At 40.4% G+C, this 22,116-nt stretch overlaps 1 protein-coding gene across 1 annotated transcript in view; it reads left to right on the top strand.

Annotated features, from left to right (window-relative positions):
* Positions 1-220: 220 nt before the first annotated feature.
* LOC124111508 (UPF0764 protein C16orf89 homolog) overlaps positions 221-22,116 on the top strand; it is a 66,911-nt gene continuing 45,015 nt past the window's right edge. Inside the window, exon 1 of the mRNA XM_046471242.2 lies at positions 221-517. Coding sequence (XP_046327198.1) covers positions 346-517 — 172 coding nt within the window. The 5' untranslated portion in view covers positions 221-345. The remainder of the gene's footprint in view (positions 518-22,116) is intronic.

The following is a 22,116-nucleotide window of genomic DNA, read 5'->3' as shown; positions in this document are numbered from 1 at the left end:
CACTTTGTGTTTATACTTGACAGTCACCAGCAGTGAAATAGACAAAAATCGAGCTAAGATTAAAAAATCGCCCTCGCATGCCGTTCGCTAAAATCCCGTTGCCAAAGCCAGCGAATGAGTTTGCCTGAGCCTAACACCAGCCGTTCGCTGTGGCACCTATATGCTGTCAATCAACCATCTCACTGGACACACGTTGTCGATAACATGACGTCACGGGCCAAAGCGATAGGAACATGCTTACAAGCTCAAGCCTTCAGTGTGGGTTGGAGGTGGAGATTATTCTGTTACACATCTGCGGATTCACATAAATAGGTGCGCTCGGACAAGACTTTGTGGGTTCCAAGAATGTCTCCGTTTGCCGTGTTTGTCATTGCTTTGACTATAGTCAATGGGGCCCCGACGAAAGAAAAACTGCTTCCTAGGGTTATAGATGCGGTTGATCGTGCGATCAAATTCTTCAGCTCCGATTATAGTAGTATCAACGTGGATGGGTTGTTTGGACTTAGGATTGGTCAAGGTAAGTGACATTTCACTGAATGAATCTATAACCATCGTGTTAAGGGCAAGGCGACCTCTGTTCTCGCCGGTCGACAATACTTATACAGCGTCTGCATATTATGAGATTTGTCCCCATGAGATCCCCGAAAACATTTTTTTACAGATATTTGTTATTTTAAAATTATTCATTTTTAAATTAAAATTAAAACTTAATTTTTCCGTAATTGAAAGATCAACGGCATGTCTTCACAAAGTCAATTTTACAGATATTATAGTTAAAACAACTAATACGATATTTGAGTCATGGTAATAGATATCGAACTTAAAATACATAAAAAATACAACAAAGTTGAAAAAATAACAATCGTTTTTACACATAGAGATTTATATAAAATACTCAAAACAGTGTACGTTGTAGTTTTAGTGATGCGTGGAAATACTGTGCGCAAACAATTAAGGTAACACCAACAAACATATGTTGAACATTATTATGCTGCAGATCAACGCCGAGCAAACCCACATGTTGTCTAGTGTTGATATAATCTATGATAACAAGACAGGAGTTTGTACCGTCAGAATTCAAAACAACAGTCTAGACTGGCATTTTAATCCTACCATATCAAATGCCCGGCTTAAAATAAAGTTCAGCCATGGAAGCATGTGGATATTAAATTTAGAATCGTATTTTGAAATTTCAGTACAAACGTCTTGCTTCTGCGTTCAAGAAAACGATTTATTTGAAATTCGTGGGTTATTTTTGTTCTCAAAGGACGTGTTTTTATCTCATAACTACAAGTGTTAATCACGGTATAACGGGGCAGTGATTCGTTATAGCAACATCCGGGACAACCAGAACGCAGTATGTTGTTTACGCAATGGTTGATCAACATTACTTATGTTAACCCTCTGTGAGGTAAACGTTGACATAATTGTCAAATGAATCCGTTCAACAAACGTGTGTTGTGTACCAACGGGTTGTAAAAATGTAACTCTCGACTTACAAGTAGTTCTAAGTCCATAAATCTGTCTACAGTGAGCCCTATTTTATGGTTTGCAAATATTAACTATACCCAGTGTCGATGGGGATTTGTCTGTGTCGATTGTCTAGAGGTTGTTCTATTCAGTGTTATATATATGTATAAATATATATACACACGCACGCACGCATATATATATATATCATCCAAAACTTGCTCCCACAGGAGATATCGCTTGGGTGAGATCAAATTGCTTCACAATGCTTTGCAGACCATTGTGACGTCATTGGTTACCATGACGTCACAATCATATGACATCATTAATGGCTATGCTACTGAAGCTGTAAACAGAACTTTTTACACTTAAAGGGCAAGTTCACACGGAAATGAACCAATTTTTCTTGTACTTTTTCCACATTAAAAGTGTTAACATAGAAGTGTCATAGACAAAAATATAAAAACATCAAATTTAATTAACATATGTTTTGCATTAAAACGATTTATATTTTTCACTTTTACCAAGTGTTCTATTTCCATAACAAAAACACCATGGCTTATGCCCCTTGCAATATGACGTCATTGGTGCCAATTGATAAACATTATGACGTCATCATGCTTTGTTAGAGCCGCTTCACGTGGTGTAGGTACAGTTTTGTGATTCTAGCGTCTCAGATGCCAGCCAGAATTGTGTTATGCTGAGTCACCACTGCGCCGGAGTGTGTCGTAGACCATGTTGTTTTACCGCAAACTGGTCGTTGATATCTTTTGCGTTGAGAATAGACAGGGACCCAGTTGAATTGGCACCAATTACGTCATAATCTAAGGGGGATAACTCAGGCCTATTTCGCTCGTAAAACGAAGGCTTCATAACGGCATATCATTTTCACACTATTGTGAGCTTCCTACTTTCACTGTGAAACAAAATGAGTGTATATTTTCAAACACAGATACTAACTAATTCTAAAATTGCGTTTTGTTTAGAAAAAGAAAGAAAGTGATTTTTGCGTGTACACTTCCCCTTTAAGACACTGCTTATTACTGTCTACAAACTGAAAAAGTTTGAAGAATGATGTTGGATGATAAATAAAATCTCACTCGTATAACTCGTATAACACTCGTTGATAAAAGTGGAAAAAATCCTCGGCAAGCCTCGGAGTCTTCCCACTTTTATCAACTCGTGTTGATATATTTAATATCAAAAGACACTCGGGTGAGATTATCTCTCTCTATATATATAAATATATACGCACGCACGCACACATTCTGACCATTATCAATATGTGACGCACATACATGTATAAAAACACTGAAGGGCAAAAGAAACTTCTCCTCTAAGTTGATGTTATCATAAGTTTGTTTTTCAATTCAATATATGTTAAGTTAGCGATAATATACCAAACATTGAACTGTACTGGCGCTTAGACTCAGGCTTGCACTCAAAGAATACTTCAATATGGTTTTATTTGTAAAAATATAATTTAATTTAAAACTTTTAGAAATTAAAAAAACTTCAATATGGTTTTATTTGTAACAAATTAATTTGATTTAAAACTTTTAGAAATTTAAAAAACACATAATTCGTATAATACACAGCTGCTGATGCGTATCTTAGACATCTTATCTATGAAAATCAATAGATTTGATTTTTCAGGCACAAATTTACATTTCAAACACGGTAGGGGTCATGTGGTTGTAAATTCATTCCTTTCCCCAGTCTTCGTTGAACCAATATATTTTTACAAAGAAATACCCAGCCACAGATTACATTTTACATGATATCAATCGCTGGATTGTCTGGTTCAGACTGGATTATTTACAGACCGCCGTCATATAGCTTGAATATTGCTAAGTGCGGCGTAAAACAACAAACCAACAACCAACTCGATCCCGTTAGTTGCCTCTTACGACAAGCACAGTCGCCTCTTACGACAAGCAGGGTTGCTGAAGACCTATTCTAATCAGGAGGGGGCACGGGTGGCCAAGTCTTAGGCGCCGCGATTCGCTGTGCAGAGCTGCGTCCCTTGGGCACGCCAGAAACCTATGATTGTGGGTTCGAATCCCGGTTCGCCCCGATTATGTTTCTAGGTTTGTCAGCACCATACCCGTGCTCGTGGGTTTCACCGAAGTGGTAAACGTCTGAGACCTGCATCAATTCGGGCTTTCCTCCCACATTAATCTGACACGCCGCGATATAACTGGAATACTGTTAAAAGCGGCGTTAAACCCAACTCACTCACTCACTCACTCACTCTTATCGGGATCTTCACGGGTCTCCATTTGTAAATCTACATAAGTAGAGCCGGTTGTGGCACATATATTTTTACAGTTACATTATCAGCCTTGTTTCTGTCAGATCAGATAAGATATCTATATTTATACAGTCAGTTGTCCCACTCACCGAGAGGCTGATCAGTGACCAGCTGTGTATTGTTGAGTATAGATTTACCGATACTACACGTCAGTGCACTATGTATTCCGTTATACTTGGTCCAGTGGGTTTCCTGTCTAGAAGGATATTGGCGTGACTCATGTTTCATATCTTTAAGCGGTATTTTGGTATCACTTGCTTGATAAAGGTACGGACATGTGTACCGAAACGTCGCATTGATAGTACAAGGACGTTGAGTATTATGTTAAGTCATCTGGGAGCGGTTCCACAAAGCGATCGTAGGGCTATGACGATCGTAACTCCCATACTTTAACATAGACTCACGACAGTCGTAACGCTACGATCGCTATGAATGAGTGAGTGAGTATGGTTTTACGCCGCTTTTAGAAATATTCCAGCAATATCACGGCGGGGGACACCAGAAATGGGCTTCACACATTGTACCCATGTCGGGAATCGAACCCGGGTCTTCGGCGTGACGAGCGAACGCTTTAACCACTAGGCTACCCGACCGCCCCACGATCGCTTTGAGGAACAGGGCCTGGGCCCCGTTCCACAAAACGATCTTAGCGCTAAGATGATCGTAACTCCCATCCTTTAACATAGGCTTACGGCAATCATAGCACTAAGATCGCTTTGTTGAACAGGCCCCTGGAATGTTTTACTTACAACAATAGCGAATTTGACATATCATAGACAATTAAAAGCATCTTTTTGAACCCATAATCTCTCAAAAATTGATTCAAACACATATTTATATTTCGTATTTTGATGTCAAGAACACTAAATTGATAACATGTCACACAAGAACATCCACGAAGGGTGTAATTGAATGTACAAAGCGAATACTACCCGTAAACATAGGAGTTAGAATTGGTCTTCAGCACCCCATGCTTGTAAGATGCGACTAACGGGATCGGGTGGTCAGGCTCGCTGGCTTGGTTGATGCATGTCATCGTATCCCAATTGCGTAGATCGATACTCATGATGTCAGTCACTGGAGTGGCTGGTCCAGACTCGATTATTTACAAACCGCCGTCATATACAGTAAACTACGGTTATAACGAACACGCTTATAACGAACTGACGGATATAACGAACTTACTTTTTTGGTCCCGACTATTTGCTGTAGTTATGCTGTATATATGCTTATAACGAACTACGGTTATAACGAACTAAAATTAGTAGTCCCTTTGAGTTCGTTATAACCGTAGTTTACTGTAGATGGAATATATATGGCGTTAAACAACAAACAAACAAATCGAGTACAGTACTAAAATCAATGGAGAGGTGATTCCCGGAACTAGCAGCGCGTCTGCAATCGCTGTGAACAGAAGTGGCCATACCGTATCGTACGGAACGCACCTGTGTGGATGCCTGTAAGAAGATGACCCCCTTGTTACATGCATGTTAAAGTTTGATTGTGGATTAACACTCAGCAATATTCCACTTATTATCGCAGCCAGTGAACAATCGCGTTCGGACCAGACACCTAGTGGTTGATATCATGAGCAACGATCCACGCAGTCGGGGTACGATGACACACAATTAACCAAGTCACGGAACCCGATCCCTTAAGTCTTCTCGCTCGACCAGCATCTACGTATGAACACCACTGGTCTGTATTTTCTTTTTAAAAACAAAACAAAACAAAACCTCGTTCCACTTAAATTTGATTTTTAAACATTCTTCCGTAATTTTTACAAAAACAACAATAAACTAACATCTGTTGGACATGTTGGATCCTGAAATAAAATTCGAGTGAATCGAATATTAATAATGGGCCCCCTACAACTAAACACCCTCAATTTTTCTCAAGCGCTTTTATATCGTCACTCAACGACATAGTTGTGGAAGGAACTCGTCGTCGCTTGTCAATTTTACGGCAATTTCAAGTATTTAGCAAGAGGACAAGTGCGTTTCAAAACCCTGTGTCAGATTGAAGCCATCTCGTGTCAGTAATGAGTGTCATATTCCTCGCTGTTGGTAACAGACGTAATGAGGTTATTGCTCTGGAGTGTGATAGAATTGTAGATTGATTATCATATACAAAAAGCGCGTGTTTTATTACCCTTCAAACCGTTTTTTTATGTTTTTTAAAAGTAATTAAAAGCGACTCGGAAATATTCATAAAAACGAAAACAAAATGGCATAATCACTTAGGGATCGACCTTTTGATATTCTGGGAAGGTTGGGTGGGGCTTGGGTTTGCTGGAAATTTGTATTGAGACTGAATAATGTGTCAGCTACAGTTGCAAAACCAGATATTTTACAAAAATAATTAAACTATGAGTCTATTCATTTTACTTTTTATACCCGCTATTTAATGCGGGGGCATAGAGTCATCATCTGGTCCGCCTGTCCGTTCGTATCTCGTTTCTGCAGCATAACTTGAAAAGCCGTGTAAGATTTTCCATCCAAACTTGTTACATGTATTAACCAGGGACTGAAGTGGTGCCTTTTCTTCTTTTAGGGGGCGGGGGGAATTGTCATCTTCTGATGCCTCGTGTTTAAAAATATGTAATTTGGGGTACGTTTTGTTTTCTCGATTACGCCCACCGTTCTCTGGGTAGAATCAAGGGAAGAAGCATTAATGCCAGCAAACAAACACAGAAATACAATTTCAAAAACAAAGACAATATCATAACGAAATCTCAATAAGGTCGTGCATCCAATGCACCTATACAGCTCAGTTGTGCGTTTATTATCCCCAAGATGCAATGTGGAGTATTGAAAGTTGTCGGACTAATTTCGTTTTTTGCAGTATTCCTTCACCGAGGCTAACGCGCATCCAAAAATATTGATGTAGTTCCACGAGCACAGACGTACATTTATTAAATAAATGTTGTTGCTATTTTCTTACTAATTCCTTTGAGCCCCCTTCGCTGTAATATACTGAATGTTATACACGGACTAAGCATGTATATTAAATATGTTTAGTTCAATAGAACCAACTGAAGGCTGATGTCTATGATATAATTTAGTATTCTCCATGTTGGTCATCGCACTGTGAGCTGCACCCATTCAGCATCGTGTATCTGGATGCGGGGGATGAAATCGGACATACCATCTATTAACGCCTTTAAGCAGAGGATGGAAACTCCGACCTTCTGCTCCCTCTGCAACGCCATGGAGACGGTTACTGGCCGTTACCCGTGGTATGTGAGATTAAAGCATCTTGCACAGCAAAGTGCATCATCTCTGATGGTGTGAGACTGTAAAGGAGACAATCAGACAAAAGGAAGGAATGTTACTGCTTGCCCCGATGATCACTGTCTCTATGAATTTTGCTCTCTCCATTTTAATCGTCCTTACGCTTTCGCCAGTCACTTCCGTTTACTCTCTATCTTATTCTCTCTCACTTTCTCTCTTATCTTCTCTCTTCTTTCTCTCTTTCTCTTATTCTTTCACTTTCTTTTGCCCTCTCTTATTCTCTCTCACTCTCTTGCGATTTTTTCCCTCTCACTTTGTCTCTCTCTTATTCGCTCTCACCTTCTCTCTGGCTCGCTCTTATTCGCTCTCACCTTCTCTCTTATTCTCTCTTACTTTCTTTCGCCCTCTTGTTTTCTCTCACTCTCTTGCTGTATTTTGTCTCTCTCATACACTCTCTTGCTATCTCCTGTTGTCTATCCCACTTTCTGTCTCTCTCTCACTTTGACTCTCATGCTATTGCTTATTCTCTTTCACTCTCGTTTGCTACATCTAATTCTCTCGCGCGTTCTCTTTCTCTCTCTCCGTGCCCCCCCCCCCCTCTCTCTCTCTCGCACAATTCTTCAACTCCTCTCACCACAAAACTCCCCTATAATGTGTTATCAACATGCACGTCGTGCTGATAACAAAGTACTTTCCGAGATCAAGGAATTTGTCAACTGTCGAAGCTAGTTTCATCAACATATATTTGGATTACCGTTAACATGGACACAGCACAACACGAAGGGAACGCGAGTTATTTCGATACATTCTATTATCAACTCTTCTTAAAATAAAAAATAGATAAAAGAAATGCCAAAACTAGTTTTTCACAACAGAATATTTTGACCCGGTATTTTCGTATCTTCATATAATCACATGTTGTCAGGGAAGTAGGACGCACAATTCTTTTATTCCGACGTAAACCGTCTGTGGTTGATTTGTTAGAGCGATTCTTGATTCGATTAGAGATTATCTTGTGAGATCAAAACACATTAGCTGTCAGAAATAATTGTCTCCGAGTTGACTGTCTGTTACAGATCTATTTGAATCGTATGTTCTCAACTTGAAAATGACAAGGCTTCATTTTACCCTAGACAAGGACTTTGGCTTTGCCATGTCGCTCGTCTGTTTGTTTTCAGGCTAAATTCAATAACCTCTTTGGACAAAATATACACTGTACACCCTCGCTTTCTGACGTATATTATGGATACTAACAAGACTTTAGAAAAGCTGAATTTTGATCGAGAAAAAAACTTGTTTTTTTTATCTGAAAAAAGTCAGATTAAACGCAAAATATATTTTATGAAACGATAAGATTGAGTTCCAAATAGAATGTGTAAAAACATGTTTATCAGAAATATTTAATATTCGCATAAAGTAAAAGGTATATCTTCCCTGTTTAAAGGGGTGGGTGTTGTTTTACGCCGCACTCAGCAATATTCCAGCTATACGACGGCGGTATGTAAATAATCGAGTCTGGACCAGACAATCCAGAGATTGATATCATGAGCATCGATCGACGCAATTTGGATACGATGACATGCATCAACCAAGTCAGCGAGCCTGACCACCCGATCCCGTTAGTCGCCCTTTACGACAAACATAGCCGCCTTTTTACGGCAAGTATGGGCTGCTGAAGACCTATTCTACCCCGGATCTTCACGGGTCGGGCTCCTAACAAATACACGTCCTCGCCGATTTTAATACAAATTAACCGACACCTCTAAACTGGCCAACCTACAACGTCGTAAGGGTGGAGTGGGTGAAGTACAGGTCCCAATAATACTACAGTAAACTACGGTTATAACGAACACGCTTATAACGAACTGGTGGATATAACGAACTGTTTTTTAGGTCCCTGCCATTTGCTGTATCTCTGCTGTATATATGCTTATAACGAATTACGGTTATAACGAACTAGAATTTGTGGTCCCTTTGAGTTCGCTATAACCGTAGTTTACTGTATTTGAAAGAGTGAGTGAGTGAGTATGGTTTTACGCCGCTTTTAGCAATATTCCAGCAATATCACGGCGGGGGACACCAGAAATGGGCTTCACACATTGTACCCATGTCGGGAATCGAACCCGGGTCTTCTGCGTGACGAGCGAACGCTTTAACCACTAGGCTACCCGACCGAGGGCCCCGTATTTGAAAGAGATTCATAAACACATGCATATGATATAGCCGAAAACGTACATTTCGATTGATTTAGTTAAAATAAGAAATGCAATTTATACCGAAATCGGGCTGTGCTAGATAGACCTGATAGTATTTAACAAACTATTTTTTTAAATCCTTTTTTTGATTGTCCCGTAAATCTGTTATCAAATAATAAAATAAGTTAGGCATCGACGGTCGTTCACCATGCCAGGATAAAGCCCCGTACGCGTGTCCTCTACGCCATATCTGTTCCAGGTTAAATAGTGGATGCACTCAAATAGACAAGAACCTAATTCCATTAAAGGATGAGCTTCGAGCTTTGTAATCGGCTTGAGAGATGCGTTAAGCAAACAGCAGTATCTCATTTCATCACTATCTTCATCTCGATCAATGTCAGATCCCATCAGTCGCTGCTGATGTCTCTTTCAGCAATTAGTGTCGGCTCTTCATATATAGACATTGCTGCACGGTGACCCGTGGTCCTGTGCACAGAGCACAGGTTTCTAACCAGGTGAGTGAGTGAGTGAGTTTGGTTTTACGCCGCTTTAGCAATATTCCAGCAATATCACGGCGGGGGACACCAGAAATGGGCTTCACACATTGTACCCATGTTGGGATTCGAACTCGGGTCTTCGGCGTGACGAGCGAACGCTTTAACCACTAGGCTACCCGACCTCCCCTTTATCCAGGTGAAGACAAGCAGCCTCGGTCGCGGAGAGTCATTGGATGGGTGACGCGTTTCGGCTGTTTCGCTGAGAGTTTCTTGGGCTCTCTGCCCCATGCCACACATGTGGTGTCTCATTTGTTCGAAATATCTGGTCACTCAGCAGTGAATGGGTACCCGGTAGGATGGGTTGTATAGTCTCCAGGGAGCTGAGAATGATTGTTGAGTGCGCTGATCCAGTGACTGGGGTAATAAGTATAGGAGAAAGCACGCCTCCGAGGTTTTGGTTAAAAAACATTTTTAAAAAAGCCCGAGGTCAAGGTATTACATTTTCCAACAACTTATCCAACTTATGTCCGTCTAAATGCAAGAAATACCAGGAAATACCAGAAAAAATCGACACACCTTATAGTGAAACAATACAGTGCATCGCGGTATGAAAGGAATTCGCTAAAAGCGTGCGAGAGTGAAACCACGTGCGGCATGGACTAGCTGAAGTCATTACATGATAAACTGAACAACTTCTCATCGCCTGCCCCGATAGCTCAGTGGTAAAACAGTGGGTTACAAAACTAAACACCATATGTGAGGGTGAAGGTTCGATTCACGTCATGGATTTTTCATGTAAAATAAATTGTGACTTTTAACCAATCATTAAACACAAATGTCTTCACATCGAGGTTTATGAAACGTAAATTGTAAAACCTCAAAGAAGGTACTGTGACCCATTTCAAAACCTGGGTTTGGAAGATGAACTGGTGACTAAGTTTACCCGAGGCTGTCTGGAACCTAATGCAAGATACCGTGATAGGTTTATAATAGCTCTTTGAGCATTCCCCTGTGTGGTGTGGCAATATAAACTGCTTATTGCTATTACACGTTTTATAAATGTGTGTATTTTTCAGAGTGAGACGTATATCTAGAATATACTAGTATTCATAACTGCTCAAGTAAAAGTGAGTGAGTGAGTTTGTGTAATGATTAAAAGACCAGCTATCATATTTTGTAAGGAATAACGATCCAATCGTTGATTCAAATCCGGGGCGGTCGGGTAGCCTAGTGGTTAAAGCGTTCGCTCGTCACGCCGAAGACCCGGGTTCGATTCCCGACATGGGTACAATGTGTGAATCTCATTTCTGTGTCCCCCGCCGTGATATTGCTAAAAGCGGCGTAAAACCATACTCACTCACTGATTCAAATCCCGGTTTGTCCTGATTATGTTTGTAGGTTTGTAATAACTATCTTGGGCTTGTGGGCTTCACAAGACCTGCGTCACCTCGTGCTTTGCCCCTACATGAAATAACTGAAATTCTGTATGTATGCTTGGTTTTAGAAAAAAACAGTCGAATGACGTCGTCATGACATACAGAAAGATCCGTTAATACAAATATAAACTGTCAATGCATGAGTATAACCAGTCTAGATTATCCGCAAAAAACGATTCCATTTGACTTAAATGGCGAAATATGAATTGACCGCTGAAAGGGGTGAATAGGTTGAAGCGCGGACTGACGACAGATTTCGGCTTAAGGGACCGAAAAAATCTGTTCTTGAGAATGCTGAAAAAAATGTCAGCACGTGTGACCCACTTGAACTGACATTCTCGCTCTCGCCGATGTTGACTTATGAAACTGTTAACTTGCATTTGTCATGAATTAGATGCAACAAAAACGTTTCTTACGTTTTTAATGTTTGCTTTGTATAAAGTATAAGTGATACAAATATTCTTCATTTGAATGGTAATAGTGAGTTGTTTAACACAATCCAATGTGTAGTGAAAAGGTCGCTTGTTTACTATTGATTTAAGTTACAGCCGCTTGAAACTTCGAAAGATAATATTATACAAACCGTTCTTCCTCGTAGCTCGTTTGTTATTAGCATAACCCATGCTTACGATATGGTCGGAAACCTACAATGAACTCTGTTTGGGGAAGAAATTTCGTATGGCCATGGAAGTAGTTTTGTCGCCTTATTTGGAAGTCACAGACTTTTTTTTGTCGATTATTAATTCAAAACATTTCTTCTGTGAAAGAAGGAGACTAATGTGTTTGAAAAAAAAAAAAAGTTCTTCTTTTGGAACATAATCGTTTAAGCAAAACCAATCTCATTAAAATCAGATCTTAGTTCTCGCTACCGCTAAACAAAGATCTGAGGACATCCGATTACGGGTCACGTCAGACCGACCTTGCGCGAACTTTGACCGACCAAAGGAATGACCAATCAGAAGGCAGCTTACGGCACAAATTTCAAATTGGCGAATACGCTTCGAAACATATTATTTTGACAAATTCTCGATTACAAATTTGAAACCTGAACAAAAAAACATTCTGGAATGGCTAATATGTGGTCTCGATTTTAAGGATTCAGTCGTTAAACCCGTAACTATCGTTCGGAATACCCCGTGTTAAAGTTTTCGAGATTGCATGATTAGAAATCACATTCCGACTGTCACTTTCATGATCTGGTAAGCGACGCACTGATTGGTCGGATGAAAGGTCGTTCTGACGTGACCTCTAATGGGATGTCCTCAGATCTTTGTTTAGCGGTAGCGAGAACTGAGGTCTGATTTTAATGAGATTGAAGCAAAACCAAACCAAAAACCCACAGAATTCCATTGTTCACTCCCACTCGTTTTCGACCGCCTCCGTGGTCTAGTGGTAGAGCGTCCGCCCGGAGAGCGGAAGGTACGGGGTTCGATCCCCGGCTGCGTCATACCAAAAGACGTTAAAAGATGGTACTTGTTGTTAACCTGTCTGGGGTTAAGGGGCTAACACAAGGACTGGTCGGCTCGGAGTCAGTATACTGTGTCTGAGTGAGGTATTCATGTTAAACTGCGGCATGGTATCTCAGTGGGCTAGCACTATAAATCGGCATCAGTCCGGACTAGTACAAGCAGCCACACACACACACACGTGCATGCACGTCGCTATATAAGTGCAATAATCTTGGACGCGACGTTAAACCCAATTTCACCTCACCTCACCTACTCGTTTTCAGGACAATCCAGCCAATCGGTCCAACCATGTAGCAGGGAAGAATCACTGATATCTGTGTACCACGTTATCTGTATTCATCTGACAAACATGTATGATTAATGTTAGGTTTGGTTACATCATTATCACCATAAATGGTATGATTTACACGTCCACATTTAGATACAGACAATTATTCCATAAAACCATGATATTGTCATTAACAGGTGTAATGTCGATCCGGCGAGCCAACGTGTGTCTACATTCGTCTACCCCCAAATGGCAGGGCTATTTTGCCATTAAAGAATGATGACCACGGATCAGCTTAATCCGATATGTATCTTAGAAACGTAACGATCAAGTTGTTTGTGACACCATAGGCAGCTTGCTTCTGACGCACTCGGCTCACTTTAATCCCACAGCATTAGGAAAAATCCATTTTGGATCTGGCTTCGCAAGTTTCACCTGTTCACGTGACTATTATATCACTTGTATAGACTATTTTCTCGTCCCCGGTGTGTTATGAATCCCCTCGGTTTTATATTTTTAGAAACAAAATTTCAATTTGATACATGTGTAGGCTGTTTTTTTCTTGGTTTAACTGATGTGTGGCTTCTAGCACTTAACACTTGCTTATATGCAGACTGTTAGACTAACATCTAGTCTCTGAAATGAACATATCGTACAGAAAAAACAGTTGTTCAGTTATCTTAATAAAAATATAATAAAAGGGAGCCCAGTGACTCTCTTCATTTTCAGATACTGCAGTAATCTAGACTTGCCAAACATTATAGACTTGCAGCGGCTGTGTTTGATATATATTTGTATCAGGGTCTGTAAGACAGACTAGCAGACTGTGCGAGAGGCGAGAGATACTGTGGGGCAGGGCGTGTTTACCCTTTTCGCGAACACCTGGTGTTATGCCTGATTTCACACAATTTTCACCTCTTTTTGCCTTTTACTACCAATGGCCAATCGGCGGATAATAGAGACCGGTAATCTCTTGTGTCTTGTCGTAAGAAGCGACTGTGCTTGTCGCAAGAGGCACCTAACGGGATCGAGTTGGTTGTTGGTTTGTTGTTTAACGCCTCACTCATAAATATTCCAGCTAAATGACGGCGATCTGTAAATAATCGAGTCTAGACCAGACAATCCAGTGATTGATATCATGAGCATCGATCTACGTATTTTGGATACGATGACATGCATCAACCAAGTCAGCGAGCCTGACCACCCGATCCCGTTAGTCGCCTCTTACGACAGGGGTTGCTGCAGACCTATTCTGTACCCGGATCTTCACGGGTTATGGCACTGTCACAGCCAGTGAATGTTGTTTTACGGCTCACCCACATAACAATATGCATGCTACATCACGACGGCTGTAAATAGACTGGGACAAGACTGACGTCATGAGCAACGCCCGATCTACGCCGTCGGGAAACCAATCGGCTAAGTTATTGAGCCTAACCACCCTGTCGAGTTGAGTGGACGCCTACGACAAGCATGTGATGGACTGCGCTTATTCTGCCTCTGAATCACCACGTGTTTTCTTTCCGCGAACATCTGGTATCATCACTCGCCTTTTCGCGAACACCCGGTGTTCACTAATTAATTAATTAAATCACCAGCTTATGATATAGTCGGAATCGTACTATGGACCCTGCTTTAGCAAAGATGTCTATGTGTAGGGCTGGGCATCCTTACCCTTTTCGCGAACTCCATGGGCCACTTGCACAAAGCGATCTTAGCGCTACGACTATTGTAAGCCTATGTTAAAGTATGGGAGTTACGATCATCTTAGTGCTAAGATCGCTTTGTGCAAGTGGGCCCTGGTGTCTTCGCTGATTTTCAGGGATCCATTTATATAATGTTCACTGCTATTTTGCCTTATACACCTACTGGAATCTGTCCCGGCAGATAGTCGAGATTGGTTATAATCTGGCATTGACGTTTTTTAATATCATGATTATGGAAATATCGCTTTTATTGATTAACAAAAAAAGAAACTTCTATACCTGATAGGTAACAGCACATATGACGTCATATATGACGTCAGCGTGTCCTGAAAGACACTAGGTTTGTGACAATTCGCAAAATTCTCTTAAACTCATGTAATTCAAAGCTTATGTTGTTTGTCTACTAGCTCAAGTTATATGATGAAGACCATTTGATACGCAACGGACCAAAACGCACTTACTCTTTAAAGAACAAATCGATTTACCTCAGATGACATTTATCAAGACATTTAAACTACAATTTACTTGTCTGCTAACTCAAGTTTTCAATCTACCTATACGTGATGACCAAAATTTCACATATCAATTTCACCAAAGGGGCTTTATTATATGTCTAGACTTAAAATGAGCACTGGAAATAGCTTGCACCTAAGTGATTCCACATAACCGCCGATATCTTGTTATTTTTAAAAAAAAACCTCAGAAGGTTAGTGGGTATACAAATAAATATAGAAATATAAGTACAAAACCAAAAAAAATAGTATAACGAAATCTCAATAAGGTCGTACTTCCAACAGACGCACTCAGCCTAGTTGTGTGTAAATAATTCCCAGCATGCAATGGGGTAATTGAACGACCGCGGACACATGTATTGAATAATGTCTTCACCAAGGCCAATGCGCATATTAATAGTGATGTAGGTAATTGGTCCTGAATCATGTGCATTTAGAAAAAAAAATATGATTGCTGTTTTCATTGCTTCCTTTTTTGTGCCTTCTCTGAAATAAACTTTCCCTCTTCACGCCGAAGACCCGGGTTCGATTCCCGACATGGGTACAATGTTTGAAGCCCGTTTCTGGTGTCCCCCGCCGTGATATTGCTGGAATGTTGCTAAAAGCGGCGTAAAACCATACTCATTCACTCACTAAAATAAACGGAAGGTAATGCACCTGCTACACGTGTATATCACGTCTGTTTAGTTCTATAGAACCAACCGAAGGCTGTTTCCTGTAATGTAATTACTGTTCATGTTGGTCATCGTACTGTGAGCTGCACCCAATTAACATACTTTGACAGTGACCTCGCGCTGTGTCCATTGACCAATTGGGATGTTTGGTACACCACGTCACAGTGCCCCGACAGCTGCTTCAACTCTTATTCGACTGGGTGCCGTTCTTCAAAACAACCTTAGCGCTACGAGTGTCGTTAGTCTATGTTAAGGTATGAGAGTTATGATCACCTTAGCGCTACGACTGTCGTAAGTCTATGTTAAGGTATGAGAGTTATGATCACCTTAGCGCTACGACTGTCGTAAGTCTATGTTAAGGTATGAGAGTTATGATCACTTTAGCACTACGACTGTCGTTAGTCTATGTTAAGGTATGAGAGTTATGATCACCTTAGCGCTACGACTGTCGTAAGTCTATGTTAAGGTATGGGAGTTATGATCACTTTAGCACTACGACTGTCGTTAGTCTATGTTAAGGTATGAGAGTTACGATCACCTTAGCGCTACGACTGTCGTTAGTCTATGTTAAGGTATGAGAGTTATGATCACCTTAGCGCTCCGACTGTCGTTAGTCTATGTTAAGGTATGAGAGTTATGATCACCTTAGTGCTACGACTGTCGTAAGTCTATGTTAAGGTATGGGAGTTATGATCACCTTAGCGCTACGACTGTCGTTAGTCTATGTTAAGGTATGAGAGTTATGATCACCTTAGTGCTACGACTGTCGTTAGTCTATGTTAAGGTATGAGAGTTATGATCACCTTAGCGCTACGACTGTCGTTAGTCTATGTTAAGGTATGAGAGTTATGATCACCTTAGCGCTACGACTGTCATTAGTCTATGTTAAGGTATGAGAGTTGTGATCACCTTAGTGCTACGACTGTCGTTAGTCTATGTTAAGGTATGAGAGTTATGATCACTTTAGCACTACGACTGTCGTTAGTCTATACTAAGGTATGAGAGTTATGATCACCTTAGTGCTACGACCGCTTTGTACAACGGCACCCAAGTTGATCTATATGGGGCGATTACACTTAAAGCGGTTGTTGTGATATATCTGTGATATAGTTGTGATATATGTGCGTATGTGATCTAGCTGTGATATAGTGTGTATGTGATCTAGCTGTGATATACGTGTGTATATGATCTAGCTATGATATACGTGTGTATGTGATCTAGCTGTGATATACGTGTGTTTGGGATCTATCTGTGGTATGCGTGTGTATGGGATCTTGCCTTGTGTGTGTATGTGATCTAGCTGTGATATTTGTGTGTATGTGAATTAACTGTGACATACGTAAGTATGTGATCTAGTTGTGATATACGTGTGTATGTAATACAACAGTGATATACTTGTATATGTGATCTACCTGTTGTATACGTTTGTATGTGATATGGCTGTGATAGACATGTGTATGTGATCTAGTTGTGATAAACGTGTGTGTGTATGTGACCTATCTGTGATATAAGTGTGTATATGATCTAGCCTTGTGTGTGAATGTGATCTAGCTGTGATATACGTGTGTATGTGATATAGTTGTGATATACGTGTGTATGTGATATAGCTGTGATATACGTCTGTGTGTATGTGATATAGTAGTGATACAAGTGTGTATGTGATATAGCTGTGATATACGTCTGTGTGTATGTGATATAGCTGTGATATACGTCTGTGTGTATGTGATATAGCTGTGATATACGTCTGTGTGTATGTGATATAGTTGTGATATACGTGTGTATGTGATCTAGCAGTGATACAAGTGTGTATGTGATCGAGGTGTGAATAGCTTGTGGAGCGATGAAAAGAATTCTATTAATTCATAAGATTTTACAATGAAGATTCTGTATTGAGCTAGAAGGTTTAGAAATATATCTGCTCCAAGAATGTTATGATATTATACCAGCTGGATGAGTTATAGAGTCGTAATTCTGCTGGTAAAAATACATGACATAGTTTGTTGGTCGCAGGTTATTGTGTGGTAGGCCTATGCAGGTTAGGCGGCTTGTCGGTTGCCCTGACGGTATTATGAGAGGTATTCAATGTAGACAAAAACGCCACTGTGAAGCCATGACATTTTGCACGTTTTATACATACCATGTATATCATAATGATGATATTTTGATAATTGGTTTAACATACATTGTATAATCGTGATTGAGGCGCCATTGATTTGCTTGTTTTTTTCATATATTCTATGAACTTTATAATGACGTCATAATGTATTCAGTATTAATGACATATACATCACAATGACGTCATTGTGCGTGTATATGTATTCCATACTCTTTACAGTGACGTCATTGAATTGTGACTTTGATATGTATGACGTATACGTTGTATTGACGTCATTGTGGTGTACGTTTTCATATATTCTATACACTTTACATTTTTTTTAATCTTGTGTTTTTATCTATATGTCGTACATGTTACAGTAACTTCATGTTGTTGTCCTCGTGATGCATACTCGTATTAGTGGCGATATTGTGTTGTGAGTTTAAAATTTAATATTTTCTATGGTCACCATGGTGTAATATGCTTATGGAATCCGGTTTACGTGAGTCATAACGTAGGCGTTTTCATTTTTATGTAGGCCCCATGTATAGCGCACAAAATCAGGCGACGGAGAGTAGGTGGATGGGTTGCCGTTTTTGGCAAGCTTGACACCTAGGAGTATCTAGGGCTTCGGTCTTGCCCCACACTGAAATAAGTGTTACCTGTGGTGTTTCCTTAGGCAGGAGAATATGTTCGAAATATGCTTCTGTTCACTCAGCAGTGAATGGGTACCCGGTAGGATGAGATGGTAATGTGACTCTCACGACTTATAAGGCAGCGTGGGTTGTATCCTCACTACGTGGCTGAGAATCCACACACTGATCAATCGTTGTTAATTTGTTGTTTAACGCCGCACTCAACAATATTCCAGCCACTGGCTTATGACGGCGGTCAGGGTGGTCGGATAGCCTTGTGGTTAAAGCGTTCGCTCGTCACGCCGATGACCTGGGTTCGATTCCCGACATGGGTACAATTTGTGAAGCCCATTAATGGTGTCCCCACCGTGAAATTGCTGGAATATTGCTAAAAGCGGCGTAAAATCAAACTCACTCACTATGACGGAAGTCAGTAATCCATTGACGCTTTTCATAATGTAGCGCTCTGAGTGGCGTTAGTGTGTGGATCTGGTGCATTATAAATATGCGCGTTGTGTATGTGTCAAGATGAGTCGAGTACTGGCGTGTTTCAATGACAAACAATCACTGTGTAATTTGACTACAACTCGTATCATTCGAATCGGGACTCACAACGTCGCTCTGGTGGCTAATTGGTCCAACCCTAACCCAGGCTATTCCGCGGTACAGATTTGAGATATACTACTCAAAAGAAGTTAAGGATCACCTGATTCTTTCATATTACAATAGTTAATCTCTCATGCCATGACAGATTAACATTACCAATATGAAAGAATTGGGTGATCCTTAACTTCTTTTGAGTAGTATATAATTCACTGGTCGGTCGGGGATGAACAAACACTATGTCAGACCTAATCTTGAAGACGGAACCCTCAAAACTGAGGGTTTGTAATGCAGGGTTGAATCAGCGCTCTGTACCTATAGGCACACATTGATCACACCCAGCCACACAGATCCAATATTCTAAACATGTAATAAAAATGTTATCGTGGCATATGTAAAGAATGTATTAGAAAAAACCCAAATTGAGTTTATATTTAATTACAAATAAATTGCATACAAGAGGAAAATAGATCATCTCTCCAGTAATGAGAGAATATTTTCTCTTTGTTCGTGTAAAATTCTCGATTTTTCCAGAGCGTCATCTGAAGACCTTGAATAAAAACAACTGACGTTCAATACTTTTGGAATGCTTTGTCTGTAGGCGGTATATTAAGAACTGGGGTTATTTAGAGGAAGCATTAGTAAATTACATTACTTTTAATGCCCCCTCTCTATATACGTACGACTGGGTTCTATTTGTACATGTTTACATGTTTCAAGCGATGAAATTAGTTATTGATTGTATGTGAGTATGGGTTAAAAAAGTAACTTTCATAAAAATAGTTTTCCTCAGAATTAAAAATAAATTAAGTAATAAATTGTTATTGACCTTAAAATTCCTTGTTATATTTAGGTTGACCAAAAGTGGGACATAATGGCTCTATCGTGTACGTCGCTGCTTTTCGCTGTGCATAGTTGCGTCGCTTACGCGTGGCAGGATCCGATGATTTGGTTCGAATCTTTATTAACCCTGATTATGATCCTTGATTAACAGTGTCAGCACTGCATCGTGCTCGCGAGTTTTACAATGTTGTCAACGTCTCAGACCTACATCACTTCGGGTTTCATCGGAGACTGAGCTGTCGCTCTGTCGACCTGGTTCCCTGGGTATGCTCAGTGCAGCGCCAGCGCAGCATACACAGGGAAGCAGTCTGACGCTGTCCAAGTGACCTGGGCCCCGTTCCACAAAGCTATCTTAGCGCTAAGACTGCCGTAAGTCTATGTTAAAGTATGGGAGTTACGATCATCTTAGCGCTACGATCGCTTTGTTAAACGGGGCCCTCGGTCGGGTAGCCTAGTGGTTAAAGCGTTCGCTCGTCACGCCGAAACCTGGGTTCGATTCCCGACATGGGTACAATGTGTGAAGCCCATTTCTGGTGTCCCCCGCCGTGATATTGCTGGAATATTGCTAAAAGCGGCGTAAAACCATACTCACTCACTAAACGGTGCCCTGAATCAAACACAAACACACATGTAACATAAGCTCTCGCTGACACTTTTTTAGTGGCAGATGTCTACCCTTTTCGTGATTTTCAGTGATTTATCCCCATAATTCTCATCACTCTTTTACGCCCAATGATTTGGGTCTGATTATTCTCAGGTGTTTGTTTTGAACTTAAACTCTCACGCACATATGGTGTATATGTGGCTGTCTTGACGTGGCGGTGATGTATATAGGACCCACACTGATAAATGCCATTTCATTTGAGCAACTGTTGCACGCCACTGTAACAGATGGGGAGTGTAAACGGGCGGATAAATAGCTTTCACACCTGTTTGCAGTAACGGTACATCATAATGACAGCAATACGCACACTCAAAGATTAAACAGTACATGGAATCAGCAGAGCTTGCGTTTGAAACCAGCTGCCGGCACATCCTTATCAAAGCTAAAATTCAGTTTCCGTAATAGTACCGACTACAAAAAGAAGCAAGCAGTCAAACCCCGTTAATCCGAACGGCAACTATCAAATAATCTCGATAAACCAAACAAACAAAGGAGAGTAAGTACGTTTATAACGAACACGCTTATAACGAACTGACGGATATAACGAACATATTTTTTGGTCCCGACCATTTGCTGTCCATACATGTATATATGCTTAAAACGAACTACGTTTATATCGAACTAAAATCAGTGGTCCCATTGAGTTCGTTATAACCGTAGTCTACTGTATGTTTCAACAAGGCCTCAGTAAAGCTTTCAAACGGTTTCATGGTTGACAAAATTTGACGCAGTGACAAAAATGTCTCGTAATGTCTGGTGATAATATCTTATTTTGACCTCTGCTATCAGTGTTCGAAATACCTGCCTGCCCGACCGTCCGAGACGGGTTGATTTCAACTCGGGCTGCCAGATTTTCAAATCCCCCTGCCCGACGGTCGGGTTATATTTCATATGTGACAATATTCTAAATATTTCCCGATGATAATCATTAATTCACAAGTAAAGATGAATGATAAAATGTAACCAAAAAGAAATCCCGTTAGCTTATCCTGAGAAACATATGATTATAGTGGGCAGGCAGGTTTTGGTCAGGGCTGGCAAGTATTTCAGCTAGCCAGTCCTGTGGTCTGGCTGAAATTTTTGGGAGTTTCATACCCTGCTGCTATATGTTACCATGTGTTTACAGGTGAACACTTAACTTGCCCTTGCATGTGTTTGTGACGGGTGTTCCCGTTTGGGCAGGATACGCTCACCTTTTCGCTAACACCTGATTTCATCACTTTTTGATAGTGATTCATAAACACATGCTCATGATATAGTCGGAATCATACAACGGACTCTTATTTTTTAAGATTTCTTATTATTATGGATTTTTGTGTGGTTTTAATTAATCATTTGAAATAAAGTCCGTATGTATGTATATACAGACTCTCAACAAAAATCGTCGGTAAGGCGAGGTTTCCCATTAACGCTCCCCGAATTAACTGGTTTCACTGTATACGTTGTAAGTAAATATATAATGTTATTATGTAATAAGCTATTTCTCTCATGTTAACTGATAT

The sequence above is a fragment of the Haliotis rufescens genome, unplaced genomic scaffold, assembly GCF_023055435.1.
Source record: "Haliotis rufescens isolate VD_foot unplaced genomic scaffold, xgHalRufe1.0.p SCAF_21, whole genome shotgun sequence".
Taxonomy (NCBI): domain Eukaryota; kingdom Metazoa; phylum Mollusca; class Gastropoda; order Lepetellida; family Haliotidae; genus Haliotis; species Haliotis rufescens.
This window is presented reverse-complemented; position numbering and strand designations above follow the sequence as displayed.